The sequence below is a fragment of the Prunus persica genome, chromosome G8 (assembly GCF_000346465.2).
Source record: "Prunus persica cultivar Lovell chromosome G8, Prunus_persica_NCBIv2, whole genome shotgun sequence".
NCBI lineage: Eukaryota > Viridiplantae > Streptophyta > Magnoliopsida > Rosales > Rosaceae > Prunus > Prunus persica.
In genome coordinates, this window is record NC_034016.1 from 20,062,308 (window position 1) to 20,082,476 (window position 20,169).

A 20,169-nucleotide genomic window follows, 5' to 3' on the forward strand; every position below is an offset into this window, starting at 1 on the left:
AATCTCATAAAAGACCGAAATAATTCTTTCTTACCAGAAAATACCTATATCTATATATATATATAGAGCAAAAGGCAGGAAAAGGTGAAACATTCAAAATACTATAAAATACCTTTAGTTAATTCAAACATTAAGAATTGAAATTATTAATTAAATGAGAGAATAATATGGTAAATTCACATTTTTATATATTAAAAAAATTAAAATTAAAAACAAAAATCAGATAATAGGTCTTATTTTTATGGAACATAACTATCCATATTATCTTTTCTTAATTCTAAAAATAAAATAAAAAAATAAAAAAAATACCAAATAGCACATAAAAATGACTAAAGAGTCGCTGCGAGAGTCTTTATAAAGGCACAGACACAGGCATCAAACCCTGAAAAAGATTTGTCTTCTCTTCTCTCAACCCATCGCTCCCTCGCCCGTTCCAAGGAAGAAACAATGAGTAAAGAGAGGCTGCGAGTCGTTTTAGAGATAATTGAGACTGTGATGAAAAAAAGCGATGCTCTGTCTGGCGCAACTGATACTGTATGCATGCGTTTCTCTCTCTCTCTTTCCTTTTTTCGGTAAGCTTAAAAGTATGATTGTTGTTGGTCTTTTTAATAATAAAAATTCTATCCAATTTGCCATTCAGTTACCTCCCCTTATGTCAAATCTCAAGATAGAGAAGAAAACAGACGACCCTTCTGGACGGCAGCAGGAGGAGGAGGAGGAGGAGGAGGAAGAGCAGGATTCGAGCGAGTAAAAATCCTCACTCATTTAGTTTGGCCTCTATTCTTGTAAGTTTTAACGTGTCCTCATGTATGATATGATTTTCCCCTCTTTCCCATTCTGCAGGTACGCCGAGTCTCTTCTTGATTTTCTCCATGAACCTACTGTAGATTTTGTGAACAAAGCATGCGACACGGAGGAGGAGCGTCATAGGGCTATGAAGTCCATCTGCAGATTGGTTGCAAGTCTTGAATCGGTAAGATCCTGACCTAACTAAACTTGGCACATGTCTCTATACAAGTTGGATATGTCTTTTCCTTTTTTCTGCTCTTTTTATTTATTTATTTATTTATTATGCTGCTAGTTTAGATGTTGGTACAACCATTCCTGATAAGGTGATAACCAGTATGATTCCCATCGTCTTCTTTTCAAGATTTGGCACTTCAGTTGTTTTTGTGAGGTCTATTATTTGCATATTAAGCACATACAAAAGCTTTTTCTCTGCTCTGGAAACATCTGGGTTCGTTGATAGAGTAAAACAAAGTGATTCTAATTCGATGTATAGGGGATTTTTAATTCGAGGAGTCAAAGCATGATGTGGTGGTCATCTATGTAATCAAATAGATAAGCCGATGTCGAGATGCATGCCTTCACTTCTTGTTTGTTTGTAAACGTTGTAATATCACTTTGGAATTAAATTTTGCATCTATGATTGTTGTAGGAAGCTGCTCGTGATCTTGAGGAATTCGAGGCATCCATCCCTGAGAATCCTCAAGAATGGACACAAGAGGTGAGGAAATAATAACCATGTATTTGGTATACTTTATTAGCTTCTTGTTTGTAAATATTGTTGCAATCACCTTCTTTGAGTTCTTGATTGTTGTTGGTTGACTATGAGCCTGATATGGTAAAATAGTAAGTAATTCCCCATTTTGTTTGGTCTTGGTGTGTATATTTAGCACCTTAATTGCAATTCAGATGTCTACTATTCGTATATCTGTTTGATGAATCGTGTCATGGAAACATACATCTAGTTTCACTGGTCATCCATGTCATCCAGTAAATATGCTGCCAATGTTAAGAGGCATTAATTCAATATCTTGTTTGCAAATTTTATAATCAGACCGGAGTTTGAATATCTGATTGTTGTTGGAGAGCTTTCAACGCTTGCATTGTTTTCTCTCGCAGGGCTCCTTATTATTCATATTATTAGACACACACAACACAAGGTCGTCTAGGTCTTGCTCTGGAGATATCAGCTTCTGTTGGTCATCTTTAAGAATGTTATTCTAATGTGATATGCGGAGGGATTGTTTATGGAGTCAAAAAATTGCTATAGTTTGTACTGAAACAGTTTTGTACTGGATTTTTGCAGATGTGGGAGTATATGTATGAAAAGGAAAAGGAGGAGGTGAGGAATTTCGAAGAGCAGCAGGTGAGGAACTAAAATTTGGTCAAACGTATTATCCAAAGTGATTCATGTTTGATATCTATATATAAATCAAGTTGATATGTCAATGTTTGGGTTGGGATGCATGCCACAATAGCTTCTTTGGAAATGTTGTAACTCACTTTTCATCTTTGACAGTTGGCTTTGGAGAAGAAGAAGCGGATACAAAAGCGATTGGATAAAACATATCGAAGAAGACGGAAAATTGCGAAGAAGACAAGTAAAAGAGAGAGAGAGTGCTCAAGTGGCTTGGCTTGAATATGTCTACTGTTTTTCATGTTCTTAATTAATTAATTAATGCCGACTCAGAGAAAGGAATTGGTTTCCCATTTCATCTATTCTATGTTTTTTGGTTGCATTTTTAATTAATAATGCTGGGTCGTTGTTTTTGCATTTGTGGGTAATTATTTTATTATAGCTCCCTTTTTCAATACAACAATTTTGAGATGAGATAGCTCACTGTCTTCTAGCATTTGTTTATCAATGATTCTTTTGGATGTTATTTGTTTGTTTATGTTAAAGTGAGTTGTTGTGACGAAAAAAACAGAGAGAAAAAATACGGAGTGTGAAGAATTGTTACTACCAGAAGTGTAATTGAGGAGCTGTATGAGTTTGGTGTTGTACGATAGAGTGTACTATAGTGTATCAGTGGTATTTTTGAGTAGGAAAAAACTTACTTACAAAGCATGACTAGAGCTTTGTTTTTTGGGTCAATAACTTGACAAGAGCTTATAATAATTCACTATTTTGCTTTTAGTAACGAATAATATCCATTGCCAAATCACCCTTACTACTGTGGTATCACTCACCTTTGCCTATAACATTACCTATATATATTTGTAACATTAGTTTTATAATAACCACTACGGTTTATGCTGCACTAATCATTTTCTGACTTACAATATCACAAAAATCAATAGTGATGATGCTACTTCTAGTTATAGGCATCTGTTGTCCTATGAGCGATGTTGTTTTAACTTTTGAACTTTAGTTGTTTGTGCAAAATTAAGGTTGTTATGAATAATATCATGATGTTCATGTCTAATATTTCTAATATTTTTCATGTCCTGAATAAATAAATTAATGCTGACTCGGATCGGAAAAGGAATTGGTTTCCCATTCCATCTATTCTAGATATGTTTTATTTTTTATGAAAATAAAGAAAGCAAAGAGCAACATTTTGCCCATTACACAATGCTTGGATACCCTTCCTTCCTCGTTCTCATACGTAAAGAGTCTTGGTTCACGCTGCAATGGTTTTTTTTTTAATCATGCTCATGCATGCATGACATATCAGAAGTTATTAATTCATCAATCTTCAGCACACCCACCCACCTGACTGGTTTGCATTGCAATTTGCATACACGTCCTAGTCATCTCATCTGCAGCAAATTTTAGACCACGTGAATCATGTTGATGAAGGCCAGGCCTTCCTACCTCAGACGCCTTGCTGATATTTCAAAATCAAATCTCAATACAGTTTGTTCTGTTGAGGAAAGGAGTATGCTTCATCATTTGGCTGGGTGTTGGGTAAGAGATTCCGGGGGGTTTGGAACAACTTTTGCCACATAAGCATTTAACATATCTAGTAACGGATAGTTCATGTATGAATTTGAAAATATGTCTAGTTTGGAGGGTTCTTTTGTAGTTGACCCTTAATTATATTGTAGTTCAGAACTTTTTAGTTGATTGGTAATTAACAAATCAGAAAACTATATTCTAACCCAAAAATAATTAACTTAAGACGGGGTCACACATGTTTTGTATTTTGTTGGCTCGAGCATGTGTGAAAAATCTCATAAGCATGACGTAAACTGAATTTGATCAAATGGTTTCTAAGCTACAACAAACAGAAAATAAAATAAAAAGAAATACAGAGTGGACAAATTGTATTTTTGCTGTCATTATTTAATACAGTGAATGGCACATGTATACAGTGAATGAATTTGAGCGTCTTCTGTACAGTATTTTGGTAGAATGACAACAAAGAAGAAGAAGAAAATTACATTACAGCGTTAGTGGTAAATGAATTGATATTTACTCTGGAGTTTTTCTTTATCTTTCAAGACAGAAAAACTTACAGGACGCTCAGTGAGAATTAGTGGCTTCAAAATCAGTGCCTTTCTTCAGGCCTTAGAGCCTGAGTTTGCTTTTCAATCAAACCTCAAAGCTCCAGCCTATATAGCCAACGAAAAAATACAGGCGCAGAAGGCAGCATCTGTTAAGGACCCATGGGTAGAACTTGACCCTACTTTCGGCTTCAAATTCAAAATACAATTGGGAACAAGCTCCTAGTCCATCTGACGGATTGGCAAGGTCAGAGAGAGTCGTCCCGGTGTTGAGATACTTCTAACTGGGGAGGCAAGAGGTTCAAAAAGCTCCCTTGCACAGGATGACTGCTTCCGCTGTCAGATATCTCTGATGTCTCCGATGTCTCTGACTCTTCATCTGCTTCAAGTGAACACAAAAAGGTGAGAAAAGTAAAAGACATTTGCTCTCAATTTAAATGGATAAAGGTATAAGTTTACCAAATAGTGTTTTTACAGACGGTCTCTTTGGTTTGGTGCTTTTCTTCTTCAACGAGGCTTACGTAGAGACAAGAGACCGAATCAGTTTACAAAGAAAGAAAATGCCACACTGAGAGTACTTATAATATAAACACTGCAGTATAACCAGCTAAAATAATGTTCTTCCAAAGCCAACATCAGGATGAATGGGTGGCCTTAACCAGACAGGATACTATATATAATCGAAATCCAGCAAGTTAGTACATGCTTCCCCTGTTTCCCAGTTATTTGGGCCACTTGACTGTCATTGATCAATAATTTAACAATAATTTGTGTACGGCATCTCCCATTCGAACAACCATTAACATTATCTAGATTAACCCATGCATTACATGAACCATCAAAATCTATATATCTACACAAACAAATATAACACAAACTGTTAACTTAAACCAAAATGTAACAAAAGATAAAGTTTTAAGGCAAGTTTATGGGAGAGCAAGAGATATATATACCCATCCCAGGCACTTGATAATCGTTAACGATTTCGAAGTTTTTATATGTGTAGCCCACAAAATTAATGTCCTTAGAGGAGAGCATCTGCAAAATGGAGAGAAAATAATGGAAAGATTTGGTGGTAGCAAATTGTATATACAAATTAGTGACAAAAGCTAAGAAGAGACAAAACTCAAAAGCTAACCTTTCTCCAGGGACCAGTTTTGGATGAACTCTGAGTTTGGGAGTCAGACTGCAGACCAAAAATTAGTATAAATCAAATTATCAGAAATATGATGTGCTCAACACAGGTAGCTTCACAACTCCACAAAAATTGAGGCATATCTATACCTCTTCGAACTTTTCAAAATTTTGAGTATCCAAATCATCATTGACCTCAGGAATAAATGCAGCATCCATTTGATAAAGCTTATCCCATTCAGTACCATCGAACCAAGGATGAACCTGAAAAAGGAATCAGCAGCAACGTAATTCCCATTATATGCAACAAGTTCATGAACAAATTGAAGAAATTTAGAACAGGACACACCATACAACACCTTTATTTCATCTGCCCCGTTCGTTCCCAACCTTTGGTTGACATTACACAAGAGTTTACTGATAAGATCTTTTGCCTCTGGAGATAGCTTTGCTTCTTCTGGAAACTTCAAATGAGTTCTCCAGTTTACAATCTGCAAGAGACGGGTAAGACAGAAAACATTATTACGCAAATAGTCGGTTGCGGACAAGTGTGGTTCGCTACAGTTAAAACACAAGTGGCATCATCAACAGCGTGTCATGTCGAGTCAGGGGAGTCTACAAATGTCCCAAGTCATATAATGTTATCAAAAAGAACCATAGTTTATCAACTTCTACCACAAAGGAAGCCATGGAGGTGAGCAGGGCTTATGATATGAATCATTTAAGCTCCAAAATTATGAAAACAATAATTAAAAAGGGAGAAGAGCACGTCAAAGTTTCATTAATGCAACACCAAATGAGAGCAATTAACTACACTTCACCAAAGTGCACAAACAATCCAGGAACCAGTTCGTTATTAAAATCAAACACGTGCATTGGAATCTACAAATTGAAGGATGCAGATTGTTTAACTAAATTTTCAGAAACACGTAAGCTCTGTAAATGATGAAAAGTGATGTCACAAGCCAAAGAGGCATGCCCTTGGAAATTACGCTTGAGGCTTTTAAAAAGAGATATATTAAAATAAAATGTTCAATATTTCTAAAATTTACCTTCCTGCATGTTGACATCGGATCATCAGAATAGAAGGGTGGGTAACCCACAAGCATTTCATACATAATGGCACCAAGTGACCACCTGCTCATCGACGAAAATCATAACTTTGTCAATCCAGGCATCCAAAAACAAAGTAGCTCTTCAGTTCGTTGTCCATAATAATACCATGGTAAGTACCAATTTCCAAAATGGTCCCATTACAATATGAATGGTAGTAAAAATGGTGAATGCTAGGTCGTTGAAAAAAATAACCAATTGCTAAAATGCATAATACTCACCAATCGCATTCCATCCCATAACCTTTTTTCAAAAGAACTTCTGGAGCAATATAGTCAGGTGTACCAACAGTGGAATAAGCCTGCAGTGGCCATATATAAAAAATTAAAGGAATGATACCTTCGCAATGTTCAACCAAAAGGTCATGTATCGCAATGTTATACATCCAAAAAGAAACAGTTCCTCTTTTATCTACGCCACAGTCATTGCACTAGAAAGTGAGGAGGCAGTGGGGAGGTAGGGAGAGATAACAGTTCCTCTTTTATCTGCACCACAGTCATTGCACTAGAAAGAGAGGAGGCAGTGGGGAGAGAGGGAGAGATAATGTAATTGCATAATGGTGTATAACTTACAAGCATTCTCCTATTCTTCTGCCAATGTTGCAGTTGCTCTTGTTGTGTTCGTTTTGGAGCTGCAGGGCGTTCATCATTCTGTGGACCACCATTAACATTGGGTGCTATTGAAAAGTCTTCCCGGATTGTACTGCAGTCTAAAGGTTTACACAACCCAAAATCTGACAGTCTTAAGTGTCCATATCTATCAAGTAGTAAATTGTCAGGCTTGATATCCCTGCAATATGCAAAACAGCCTATGTTAACATCCATTTTTGCAGTCCAATAAATTGTATTATTTAATCTGTCAAAAGAGTCAGTGTTGATATTGTACCACAAACCTGTGAATGTAATTGTGTTTATGGATAGACTCAATAGCCAAAACTGTTTCGGCAACATAAAATCTAGCTTCATCTTCAGTCAAAATATCCTTTCTCATAAGCAAAGTCATCATATCTCCTCCAGGTAAGTATTCCATTATAAGATAAAGAAACTCATCATCTTGAAAAGAACAGTACAGCTTCACAATGCAATTGCTGTCCACCTCAGCAAGCAAATTCCTTTCAGCTTTGACATGCTCAACCTAAAAAGAATGTAATATAAGTCAACTGACAGTAAATACAGTTTAAATCACCTTGGTAATTCAAATGGAAGAACAGTTGACTAAATACCTGGCCTCTACGAAGCATCTCTGATTTCTTGAGCTTTTTCATGGCATAAACAGAACCTGTTGTCTTTTCCCTGCAGACACGAACCTGCACCATAAAAGCAACATTTTACTGGTTAAAATCTCATATCAAACTCATGAGACGAAATTCCCACCCTGTGGCTGCTGGGAGGCTGAAAGTGAAAACGAAGATCTGATACGAAGATATATACCTCACCAAATGCACCCTTGCCAATCATAGTCAACAACTCAAAATCATCAACACCCATTTTATGCCTCTGAAGGCGCATGTATTCAGTTTCTTTCTTCTCCAAGAACTTAAGAAGGTTGTTTTGATCTTCCTCAGAGACATCAGCATCAGCCAACTTTTTTTCTAACATATTTCGCCTGCCCCAGAAAGTGTAATTACCAATTAGAAATCATAAAACCACTAAAACTGGTTAAAATTTTGTTTGCCTATATCACAATAGCCTTATAAGAAAGGATCACAATCTGCATTGTAATGACCAATTAGCAATCATCAAACTTGCAAATCCAGCTCCCAATACTTTTTGGGCGTTACTAATTCTGAAAAAAAAAAAAAAACCAAAAGAAAGAAAAAGGGCAAAGTATCAAATTATTATCTACCTTTCCTTCCTCTCCTGGAGGTTCTTCATCTGCTCCTTGTAATGGTTCTCAATATACTGCTTGGCCGCAGCAGCCTTCTGCTTGGTGACATTGGAAAGCGCTTCTTCATCCGTATTCGAATCCTCCTCGCCTCCACTGCAAGGCTCCTTCTTCCTAGTCGAGCTCCTCAGCTTATCGCGCGGTTGAAGCTTCTGAAGCCAACTTCGTGCCGAATCCATCTCCCTCCTCACAATGCAGAGCCCAATGTGACCAGATAGCACCACACCATGCCCAAAGCCGCAATGTATTTCTTCAATCGCAAGCCATCTGTATTTTTGCTAGCGATTATCACAATTCACAAAGAACGCAATACATTGCCTGTAAATCAAGCATTGCAGGAATGAAACATTGGAAGCAAAAAATTTCAAAATCGATCACAATTGACAATGACAATGGCGAGCGAAAGAAAATGAAGAATGTGGAAAGATTCTTGGGAACAAGACAGATGGGGCTGAGAATTCGGGTTACCGCGTAAAATTAGCGACAGGCAGAAAAAGAAAAGAGAATGTGATCCGCGAAACCCTAAAGATAGTCCGCCATTTTCGCTGGAGCTTGAAATGCTTGGGCATTCGGGTCCGGAGCTTCAGAGAAACTCCGACGACTCTCTTTGCTTTGTTTTGTTATCCACGTAACTCTCTCTCTCTCTCTCTCTCTCTCTCTCTGTTGTGCACAGCACAGAGAGAGACACCTTCCCTCCATTTTTATATTGATAGATATAGCTTTTCTGTTTTCCTTCGAATTTTGCATTTCCATTTTAAATCAAATAAAATTTTAATATTCGAATGTATTTTTTTTTTTTTAAAAGGGTATTAGTTTCAGATTCGTTGGATCTCACGAGAAATTGATCCGCGAAGATTCGCTTGGGCGGCGCTCTTCCACGTTCTATGTATGTACAAGCCTTGCGCGGGATGCGCATCCCCTCTTCTCAAGCCCAATTAGTTTGTCGCCAAAGTTATTTATTTATTTATTTTATTTTATTTTTAATTTTACAAGGCGTATTTGTATCCGTCAATAGGCAACCACAACTAGATAGGCATCCGTATTAGTTAAACCTCACACTTCTAGAATCAAACCATTAAACCAAATACTAGTTGATATATCTCAATTTAAACTAATTTATAACTCGTGAAAATGTGATACATTAAACACATCAAGTTTTCGGTTGTCTTTTTAATTTATGAAGGATGAAAACTAAGTTCTCATAATGCATGTTGTGGAATGTTTGGAAATTATATTAGTTGAAATTGGAGCAACATGAATTACCATACCCATAATCTTAACCATGGAAAATTGATAAAAATAAAATATAAACACACACACACACACACAAAAAAACCCACGTTGAAAATATCCCCTTTTTTTGTCCAGATAAACCCAACATTCGAAAAGGGCAAGTTGCAGACTAGTAGTCCCTTTAGCACAAGGTTTCTTGCATTATGGGCCACATGCATGGGACCATCCCCAGTCCCTTTGAGAATAATACATCAACCAGAAAGAAGAGCAGAGTGTAAATTAAGCTCACACAACCAACCACTACAAATCCAAATCACTTCAAATGTTACTACCATTTACTGGAGAAGCATTGCCCTCAGAAAGTGACTGTAACAAGCAATTGGGCAAAGCAAAAAGCTTCCATGAGTTTCTCCAAACTATTATACTTTGTATTCTTGCACTTAAAAATTGTGTGCCTTAAAAGGCTAACAAGTGTATAATACTCAATCACCAACATCAAATCAAACTCAAGAAGCTAAAGGTCTAACCGAGTGGAAAAAAGGCCTTGATTTACAAACCAGTAGTCTCATGTTTGAACCCATATTACTTTGATAATGTGTGTGTACGAGAAGCCCTCCCTCCATTTGTAATATAGACTATTGCTTGTATTATGAAAAAAAAAATAAAACAAAATAAAACAAAAGCTGTGTAAATCACATGATAGCAACCTTCCCATCAACAAATGAACCTAGCTTATTATGAATCTTATTAGTTCAGCTGGCATGGAGATGCGTGAGGTGGTTCAAATATCTTTGTAGAAAAGATCAACCTTGAGCTTTTCAGTTTAGGCATGAAGAGTACATAGCTAATCGCATGAATTTCAACAGTAAACCTTTTCTGCTCATTTTTATGCCAAAGGCAGAAATGATCTTTGAGAACAGATCAAATTGAGACTAACCAAAAGTTGAAGCTGTATATCATTTGAAATATATCTCTATTATAAATAAGCCATTGTACATCATGTGTTGAAACACGAGTTTTTCCATCTGTTTACCTTTTGAGACATGCTAAAAACAAGAGACTCAATTACTGAAAGTGAACGGTTTCACATACACTAAAAGAATGCTTCATACAATATCCTCAACCAAATCTAATATGAATCATGTGTCAGTCACATGTTGATGCTCCTATTATACGGCCCCTCTCATCAGGATTCAGAAGAGACTTCTTTTTCCATTACCGTTAAAAGGCAACGCCACCCCAGGAAATAGATTGCAGACTGATCTTGTAACAACTTTCTTAAATAACCAATGCAGTACAACATATTTGCCAAAGTCAGGCCATTGGGGCTTCACCATGTAGCAACAAACCCAAAAGCTAGAACTGGGGATTTATCTTACTGCCACCCTTATTTCTACAATCTAAAAGGGGAAATCCTCCATAACAGGGTCAACTGAGGAAGTATTAAAAAATTGCTGATGAATGAAATTGCTTTACTCACTTGCATATCTGACTTTGAATTTGGATGTTTATCTAACAGCTTAACTGAAATCAGCGGTAATATGCCATGTGTCTTGAAGACATAAATGGAGATGTAGCAAAAGCAGAGGTCTTTTGAGTTTGGGCAGGAGGATTTGTGGATCTCTTTTTCTCATGCTTGGTTTCAGCACGAAGCCAGGACTCAACAACAGAGAGCAGATTGGCCGAACTCTTCAACTCATTGACCTCCGATAACTTCTCAGCCCTCTTTAGCTCACCATCTTGGATGTAAGCCAGATGGGTTGCCCATGTCTCCAACCCATCAAAAATATGGGTTGCATAAACAATTGTCGCTCTTCTCTGCAGTCAACACAAAAAGATGAATAAAACTATACCAGAGTAAGCAGGTTTAATAATGTGAGTATAAAAATATTTAAATTACTTAACCAAACAATTAAAAATGGCCTCACCATGATATATGCAGCATGCAATGGGATGAAAAAATATGCATCATATAATTTGTCCAGATGAAATGATATATGCAGTTTTTCCCATTTAAAGATCTTCCACATATCAGAACTGGAGTCTGTACATGCAAGTGAATATTATAACAGTAAATAAAGCAAGTCCGTACCTGTTCACATTCTTCCTTGAAGAAATCTAATAAGTCCAGTCTCGCAACAACATCCAAGTCGACCGTTACCTCATCAAGCAAGAGAACCTGGGATTTAACAGAATGATTCTAGTTAGAAATAGTTTCAAATGTCAACATCATCTACTAGATTTTTAATCACAGACGGACTTGGAATACGAAATGATACAGCAATTAGGTGGAGATTCCAATGTGCAGGCAATGGTATGAAATATGAAGCACCCCTAGAACACAATACAAATACAAAATTGACCATTACGAAACGCTTCAGGGGTAAATTGAATGCAAACTATGGATCCTCATAAACGTGCACTGAAACAGCCATTTCATTTTGTTGGTACAAACTCATATTCAAGATTTCAAGATACCTTGAAAGGATGAAGAAGCCCCATGCAGATTTGGACTCGACGTCGTTGCCCATCAGATACTTTATGCATTCGCCACTGGAGGTTTATATCAAGCAGCTCAATCAACTTGTCTCTCCTAACTGGATCAGTCCCTTCAACTGCCAAAAATTGGGGGCAAACACAATTTAATTTCAATTGATTGAATTTCAATGATCTACAAGCTCATGAAATGAGAAAATGGAACTAATAAAATTTGACAATGTTAAAAACAATAGATAGACAAAGAACCATTAGGTATCAACAAGTTACATAACATTATCCAAGAGCTTCACGAAGTTGCATAGTAGAAATCATTCACTACACTATGTTTTTTGCTTGACCCTTCTACATTAAGATTATTTTAAAATTTTATATGAAAAGGAGAAAAATGTAGCATGCCAGTCAAAATTACCCACCTCCAAATATCATATGTTCAGCTGAGAAATCTCCCTGCAATGGAAGTTCTCCCTAAAAATTTCCAAAGACAAATTTATTTTCAGTTTCAGTCAAGGAAATGAAAACAAATTGGCTAAAAAGCCTAAAATGCATGGCCATGATACCCAAATAAGCGAAATGCAAGTGCTTTTCAGCCTAAATAAACCATTCAATGATGGCAGAGTTTGTTTAAGAACTCACAGCAGAGCCAACAGATTTACTCCACGAGCCTCCCAAGTAAGCTAAATCGCCGCTGCAAACCAAATGAGTGTCATGAAAAGCCGAACAATTTAAAACCCGCACCACATCTCTCCCTCCCACCATCTGCTTCCCTGCTAAAATCTTCAGCAAAGTGGTCTTGCCTGCAAAACTACCCAATTAGCTTCGAAATACAAATTTAACTGCTTTCCAGGAAACTGAGTTTCCGTGCAACCAAAGAGACCTAAGAAAATGCCAAACCGGCGAAACGAAGTCTGGTTTTCAATTACCAGATCCGTTGGCGCCGACGAGAAGGCATCGCGACCCGGGGGCTATGTTAAGGTTGAAATCGCAGAAAAGCGGGGGTTGTGCATCGTACGAGAATTGCATGCCATGGACTCTAATACCGCTCGACGTCTCTCCTTCTCCTTCCGCTCTCGGATTGGAGGTTTCACTGACCCTGCCCGCCATGGTTGCTCTGCCAATCCGGTAGCACGGAGCTGATTGTGTTTTCTGTGGTGATTTTATGAATACGAGTTGGCCGATACTAATAGGGTGCCGATGGTGGATGTTGGTCCCACTGCTTGTGTACACGTGGCGGATAAATAGATGGCCACGTAACATGCTCTTGGGGAAAGGATAAAATCTGGTGTATAAACGGCCACGAGTTTAGAAGTAATGGGCCAACCAGAGTTGGTCAAGAGCTGGTTGGAAGTTCCCACCCGCTTCACTTTTTCCAGACGTGGCCACAAACTATTGGCTCAACCGAAAATTAAAGTCGTTATTCAGTGTATGGATCTGGATTTGTTTGACAAAACGCTGGGTTTTTATTTTCTTTAAATAAAATGAGAAAGTGGAATTTTAGACTTGTGACCAAGAATTTAATACTCTTTCAATTTTAAAATGAGAAAGAATACAGCCGCGCGGCTATACTTTTGGCCTATATAGCCTCGGCTACTCTTTGTATATATTATAATTACAAAGTATAGCCGCGCGGCTATACTATTTATTTTAAAAAAAGTCCGACCCGCCTAGCCTCTAGGCAGCAGATTATTATTTTTAATTTTTAAAGAGTATAGCCGCGCGGCTATACCGGTGAAATATATTAATATTTAAACAGGATTAAACCGACATGTCGTATTGTTTATTTTGCATGAAGCGACATGTTTGCGCAAAAACCCGCGGAACCCCATGGCCAAAAATAAATAAATAAAAAAAATAACCTGCTGACCCGAGGTCACCTATCCGTCGCTACAACTTGTAGCCTACAAGTGATAAGCGTGGAAGACACTTCTCCTTCTCGGAGACGGAGAAAGGGTGCGCGGGTTAACTAATCGTGTGCCCCTCGCGCGCCATAGAAACAACCTCTTCGCTAAAACATCCCTAGTCTCGTTAGGACTGTCGCTGAAGCAACAGCAACCATTTAAAGCTGCAAAACCCTCACGAGGGAGAGAGAGGGGTTTCGGTTCTGCGAATCTAGGTTTAAGAAAATTCCGAATAAGTTAATCCGAAACTCCTAGATGTGAATTTGATTCATTTTGACCACTGTAATATCTAAATTCGGTACGTAAGCAATTGAATTTCGGTAATTGTTCGGTCGCAATCCTTGATCGAATTCGGTTTCAGGTTTTGTGTTTGATTTTTATGTTTAATTCAATGCGAATGAATGCCTACTTGCTCTGTCAGATAAAATTGCCCTAATTTACACATATACAATTGCATGGAGGAAGACGAAGACAGGATTTTGTTGGACAGTTTGGGCGTAACGTCGGCAAACCCTGAAGATATCGAGAGAGACATTTTATCAGGGGTATGTAAATGCTAGGTTTCATCGTTTTCATCTTCATTGTTAATTGCATTGTGCCCAGATAATCAAAACCATGTTTTTTGAGCTGCGAAAATATACCGAGAGTGATTGAATAGTTAATCAAATGCTAGAATTTGACAGTAGGCAGTGTTTGAAGTGCAGGCGCAGAACAATGGCAATGCCAGTGAAGTTGGAGGGAGTACTGAGGAGGAGCCTCTTGAGAGATCAGAAAGTATTGATCCATTGGCGGCCAGCCAGGCCAAACTCTATAACAAATTGAGGGCAGTTGAGTTTGAAATTGATGCCGTTGCCTCCACTGTTGAACCTGAACAAGCGGGGAATGAAGGCGCTGCTTGTGATGGTGATGATGATGGCGTGGAACCCGGGGATAAGGAGGACCTTGATCAGGCTTCTGCTACTGGGTTGAACCTTCAGCATGCCTTAGCTACTGATCGACTGAGAAGTCTAAAGGAAACAAAGGCTAAACTTGAGAAAGAGCTTTCAGATTTGGACAAGCAAAGACCTTCCAAGGGTAAACAGCGTGACAAAGTCTTATCAGATATTGTCAAGGAAAAGCCTGCACCCAAGAGGAAGTTGAAACAAGTTAAGAAATCTGGAAAAAATCTAGAAAAGAGGCTTAAAACAGTCTCATTTGACGAGGATGATGACTTCGATGCTGTGTTGGATGCAGCATCTGCAGGCTTTGTTGAAACAGTGAGTTTAACACTTGAACTTTACCTAGTGGTTCAATCTTTCTCACCTTGTGTTTTGTAAAATTTGGTGTGGGTTACCTAATTAATTATGTATAATGTTAGTAAAAGATGTTATAAATGGTTCATTATAAATTAAGTATAAAAAAAGGAAGAGAAACAACAGGGATAACTAAGTTGACGCTTTTGATATTCCAGGAAAGGGATGAATTAGTTCGAAAAGGAATTTTAACTCCCTTCCATAAGCTCAATGGCTTTGAACGCCGCCTTCAAGAACTAGGGCCATCTCAGAGGCGTAACATTCCTGCAGAACAACACAGGAGTAATGATTTTGCTTCAGCCAGTGTTGCTAGAGCAGTGCAGTCAATTTCAGAGGCTGCTCAAGCTCGCCCATCCACCAAGCTACTTGATCCAGAAGCTCTACCAAAGCTTAATCCACCCACTTATCCTTTTAAGAGGCTAAAAAAACCTCTTAAGATTCCTCAATCCCTAGAAAATGATACGCACAAGAATAAAAGTTCAAGATTAAGAAGGAAGCGCCCTTTGCCTGATAAAAGATGGAGAAAGCTCAGTAATCTCGAGGAAAAGCATGTGCATGAAAATGGTATGTTCAATGTTGTCCTTGATAGTGGTGTTAAGTAGTTGCATGACATAGTTAAATGTTTTGTACAACAGAAAGTTGTTTTAATTGTTTTATCTATTTTTCTACCAAATCTTAGCAAGTATGTTGTTTCATTTTGTTCTACTTGTTTTTTCTTGCAGAAGACACTGCCAGTTGCGAAGAAGAAAACCAAGAGGATGTTGGAGATGTAGATGATAATGAGTATACTTATGTTACCTTGGAAGGGGGGCTGAAAATCCCAGAGCACATTTTTAACCAACTTTTTGACTATCAAAAGGTAGGTGTCCAGTGGCTATGGGAACTGCATTGCCAAAAAGCAGGCGGAATTATTGGAGATGAGATGGGTCTTGGTAAAACCATCCAGGTCTTGTCCTTCCTTGGTGCATTGCATTTCAGTGGCATGTATAAACCAAGCATAGTTGTCTGCCCAGTTACACTTTTGCGCCAATGGAAAAGGGAGGCTCAAAAATGGTACCCAAGCTTTCATGTGGAGTTGCTCCACGATTCTGCTCAGGATCCTGTCGGTAGGAAAAAACGATCCAAATCTAATGAAAGTGATTCTGATAGTGAAGGTTCACTGGACAGTGATTATGAGAAACCGGCATTATCCAAAAGCACTAAGAAATGGGATTCCTTGATTAACCGTGTTTTGAGGTCAGAATCTGGGTTGCTAATTACAACTTATGAGCAACTCCGTATTGTAGGGGAAAGTTTGCTTGACATTGATTGGGGTTATGCAGTTTTGGATGAAGGACACCGAATTCGGAACCCAAATGCAGAAATTACTCTAGTTTGTAAACAGTTACAAACAGTACATCGTATAATAATGACGGGTGCACCAATTCAGAACAAGCTGACTGAACTGTGGTCCTTGTTTGATTTTGTTTTCCCTGGAAAGTTGGGGGTCCTGCCCATATTTGAGGCTGAGTTTTCAGTTCCCATATCTGTTGGTGGTTATGCGAATGCCTCGCCATTACAAGTATCCACAGCATACAGGTTTAGATTGATATATTTCAAATTTACAATCTGATATTTAAATTTTCAGCGTTCGGTAGACTGGATTATTACTTCTATCTAAATACTCTTACAGAGTACTTATCAATCTATTTTTGTTAACTTTTGAATTTTGGAAATTCCTAAACTATCTGAGTGTTTATAGGTTTACCACCGTTAAGAAAGAAAACCCATAAGATAAAGTCATTCATGAAAGATGAAACGTCTGGTATTTTTTCCAAATTGTTCCCAGGGTTGTATATATATACACTTTTCAGTCTAAACCTTTCGCTGTGCAGGTGTGCTGTGGTTTTGCGAGATTTGATCATGCCGTATCTCCTCCGGCGCATGAAGGCAGATGTGAATGCCCAGCTTCCTAAGAAGACTGAACATGTCATATTTTGCAGCCTCACTGCTGAGCAACGTTCTGCATATAGAGCATTTCTGGCTAGTTCTGATGTGGAACAGATTATGGATGGTAATAGGAATTCGCTTTATGGAATTGATGTCATGCGTAAGATTTGCAACCACCCTGATCTGCTTGAGAGGGAACACTCTGGCCAGAATCCAGATTATGGTAATCTCAAACGCAGTGGAAAATTGAAAGTTGTTTCGCAAGTCCTTAAAGTTTGGAAGGATCAAGGTCATCGTGTTCTTCTTTTTACGCAAACTCAACAAATGCTTGACATTATTGAAAGTTTTCTGGTTTCTGGTGGTTATGGCTACCGGAGGATGGATGGTCTTACTCCCATCAGACAGAGAATGGCCTTAATAGATGAATTTAACAACTCAAGTGATGTGTTTGTTTTCATTCTGACAACTAAGGTTGGTGGTTTAGGGACAAATCTGACAGGAGCAAATAGGGTGATCATCTTTGATCCTGACTGGAACCCTTCCACTGACATGCAGGTACATTTTGGACTTCACTATTCTTTTAATTTGCAATTTGATGCAAATGTTTGAACTTGGAAACTAGTCGTCTGAACTGTAAAGGTTACTATATATATGGTCTGTCTTGTGAAATTGTCAACATTCAGGAGTAAGGATCCTTCTAGTGTCTTTCTGATGGAAGTAATATGTACAAGTTTTTTGTTGACCCTTGTTTGAAAATTTTGAATTTTTTTTGGTACTTTGGAAACACATTTTTGTAATCTGAATGCCTTTAACAGGCAAGAGAGCGTGCTTGGCGTATTGGTCAGAAGCGGGATGTAACTGTATATAGATTGATCACCCGTGGAACCATAGAGGAGAAGGTGTATCATAGACAGATTTACAAGCATTTTCTCACCAATAAGATATTAAAAAACCCACAGCAGAAAAGGTTCTTTAAAGCTCGAGATATGAAGGATCTCTTCACTCTGAATGATGAGGGTGAGAGTGGGGCGACTGAAACAGCTAATCTGTTCGGTCAGTTATCTGAAGCTGCCAATGTTGTTGGTACACAGAATGACAAGCACAATAAGCAAGAATCTCAGAAAGTCTCTGTACCGCTTGCCAATGGTGCTGGGGCTGACAAGGGGAAGAACTCAGAGGTTGGACCGTCCAGGAGGAATGGGAAAGAAAAAGCTGACCAGAGCAATGATGAAGTAGATGAAGAAACAAATATTCTGAGGTGCCTATTTGACGCCCAAGGGATACATGTAAGTTTCTTCAATTTGTGTGCCACGTACACATTTTTCTTCATTGGTAGTATTGCACCTGTGTCTGTCAGGATTCTTTTATAGCTGTGGAACTTAACCTGAGATAAAATGTTATAACTTTGGTCTAATCAAGTTGTTTGGTTGTCTTCCCCAAAATAATTGCAAGCATTTTCTGTTGATTGGAGTTTTGGATTAAATCTTATTTGTCACTGTTGGAGAGTCTTGTACGATGGAGGAAAATTATATGTAATATAATATATATTTCAAATTATTTAGTAGTATTTTACTATGTATTCATGTAAAGCGCATATAATAAGAATGCATTGATTGTAGCACGAGACTGACATTGTTAATGCTCAATTCAGTCTCCATCTCCCTGCAGTCTGTTTACGTTTTTCTTTTAACGTGGTGTCCAATTTCCACTGCAGAGTGCTATGAATCATGATATGATCATGAATGCGCATGATGAAGAGAAGATGAAGCTTGATGAACAAGCTTCCCGAGTTGCACAAAGAGCAGCAGAAGCACTGCGCCAGTCACGGATGCTTCGAAGCCGTGATAGTGTGTCTGTCCCCACATGGACTGGGAAATCAGGAATGGCTGGCGCACCATCATCTGTCCGTGGGAAATTTGGTTCAACTGTGAATTCCCAGTTGATCAATAATACCAAACGCTCAGATGAAGTTTCCAACAATGGAACAAATGGTGTTGCAGGGGCATCTGCTGGGAAGGCATTATCTTCTGCTGAATTACTGGCAAGAATTCGAGGAAAGGAGGAAAAAGCTGTTGAAGCTGGAATTGAGCATCAGTTTGGGTTGGCTTCTGGTTCTAACAGAGCAAAATCTTTGGATGTTGGACCTTCTAGGTCGTCTCACAATTTAGGTGGAGTGCAACCTGAAGTACTGATTCGTCAGATCTGTACATTTATCCAACAAAGTGGAGGAAGTACAAGTTCTTCAAGCATAGTGCAGCATTTTAAGGATAGAATACCCTCAAATGATCTTCCCTTGTTTAAGAATCTTCTGAAGGAAATAGCCAAACTAGAGAAAACCCCAAACGGATCAGTTTGGGTTCTAAAGCCAGAGTTTCACCAGCAGTGATCTCAATCTCAACCTCCGATTCATTGCCTGAGATGAGAGTGCTGATTTTTTGTGGATAGTTGTGGGTTCTCCAAATATCCGGAGTTTATTTGGAGCAATGTTCATCTGTGATCCCTGAAATCTTCCTAGTAGGTCACTTTTTTTTTCTCAGTTTCCTCCGTTCTCACTGTTGTTAATATCTTCACTAGGGTAAAGGTGACAAGAAATTTCTTAGTTTTTTTTTTGGGTACGTCCTCGAAACATTTTAATCAAAACCACACAGAATAGAGACATTTTCTCTGTACAGTAATTGATAGAGTTCTGAGAATTTCCTCTTTCCATGTTTAGGAGTCAATTGAACAATCTTGCCCGATAGAGTACTTTTGGCTTCTTAGGTGTAGATGATAGACAATATAGAGAGTTATTTTCCCCTCTTTGAAAATGGGCCTCAGAGAAACATTTGAGAACCAGATTTCGTCGTTTTGAGTGTTTGTGAGACATATCAGACTTCCAAGCACTCTGTTCCGCCGGCCAGTTCAAATCTTCTGCTCTAGCCGTCTTGTGTAATGCCAAAGTGGCCCATCGCGTA

At 38.3% G+C, this 20,169-nt stretch overlaps 4 protein-coding genes across 7 annotated transcripts; 2 read left to right on the forward strand and 2 right to left on the reverse strand.

Annotated features, from left to right (window-relative positions):
• LOC109950686 lies at positions 242–2,621 on the forward strand. Of its 2 annotated transcripts, XM_020570554.1 has the most exons (6): positions 242–534; positions 641–747; positions 844–973; positions 1,439–1,507; positions 2,093–2,152; positions 2,306–2,621. In XM_020570554.1, the coding sequence occupies exons 1-6, from the start codon at positions 448–450 to the stop codon at positions 2,423–2,425; spliced, it is 573 nt and encodes a 190-aa protein (XP_020426143.1). In that variant the 5' UTR covers positions 242–447; the 3' UTR covers positions 2,426–2,621. The 2 variants fall into 2 exon arrangements, with proteins under 2 accessions (XP_020426143.1, XP_020426144.1); XM_020570555.1 differs by lacking the exons at positions 2,093–2,152; positions 2,306–2,621 and adding an exon at positions 1,906–2,053.
• Positions 4,047–9,404, reverse strand: LOC18767903 (serine/threonine-protein kinase 38-like). Of its 2 annotated transcripts, none has more exons than XM_007201539.2 (14): positions 8,836–9,404; positions 8,329–8,634; positions 7,914–8,088; positions 7,706–7,789; positions 7,376–7,617; positions 7,056–7,272; positions 6,705–6,784; positions 6,423–6,507; positions 5,730–5,861; positions 5,521–5,634; positions 5,375–5,422; positions 5,190–5,274; positions 4,696–4,752; positions 4,047–4,615 (listed from the first exon to the last, which is right to left on the reverse strand). In XM_007201539.2, exons 1-14 carry the CDS (start codon positions 8,934–8,936, stop codon positions 4,485–4,487), a joined length of 1,857 nt encoding a protein of 618 aa, XP_007201601.2. In that variant the 5' UTR covers positions 8,937–9,404; the 3' UTR covers positions 4,047–4,484. The 2 variants fall into 2 exon arrangements, with proteins under 2 accessions (XP_007201601.2, XP_020425993.1); XM_020570404.1 differs by having other exon boundaries at positions 8,329–8,685; positions 8,836–8,945.
• Positions 10,555–13,244, reverse strand: LOC18766506 (ABC transporter I family member 19). 2 transcript variants are annotated; one of them, XM_007200434.2, is made up of 6 exons: positions 13,020–13,244; positions 12,733–12,893; positions 12,513–12,564; positions 12,079–12,215; positions 11,693–11,779; positions 10,555–11,418 (listed from the first exon to the last, which is right to left on the reverse strand). In XM_007200434.2, exons 1-6 carry the CDS (start codon positions 13,198–13,200, stop codon positions 11,131–11,133), a joined length of 906 nt encoding a protein of 301 aa, XP_007200496.1. In that variant the 5' UTR covers positions 13,201–13,244; the 3' UTR covers positions 10,555–11,130. The 2 variants fall into 2 exon arrangements, with proteins under 2 accessions (XP_007200496.1, XP_020425994.1); XM_020570405.1 differs by having other exon boundaries at positions 12,974–13,043.
• LOC18768508 (protein CHROMATIN REMODELING 8) lies at positions 13,867–20,022 on the forward strand. Its single transcript, XM_020569878.1, has 8 exons — positions 13,867–14,292; positions 14,416–14,539; positions 14,699–15,250; positions 15,445–15,850; positions 16,009–16,864; positions 17,161–17,770; positions 18,031–18,501; positions 18,930–20,022. Exons 2-8 carry the CDS (start codon positions 14,450–14,452, stop codon positions 19,599–19,601), a joined length of 3,657 nt encoding a protein of 1,218 aa, XP_020425467.1. The 5' UTR covers positions 13,867–14,292; positions 14,416–14,449; the 3' UTR covers positions 19,602–20,022.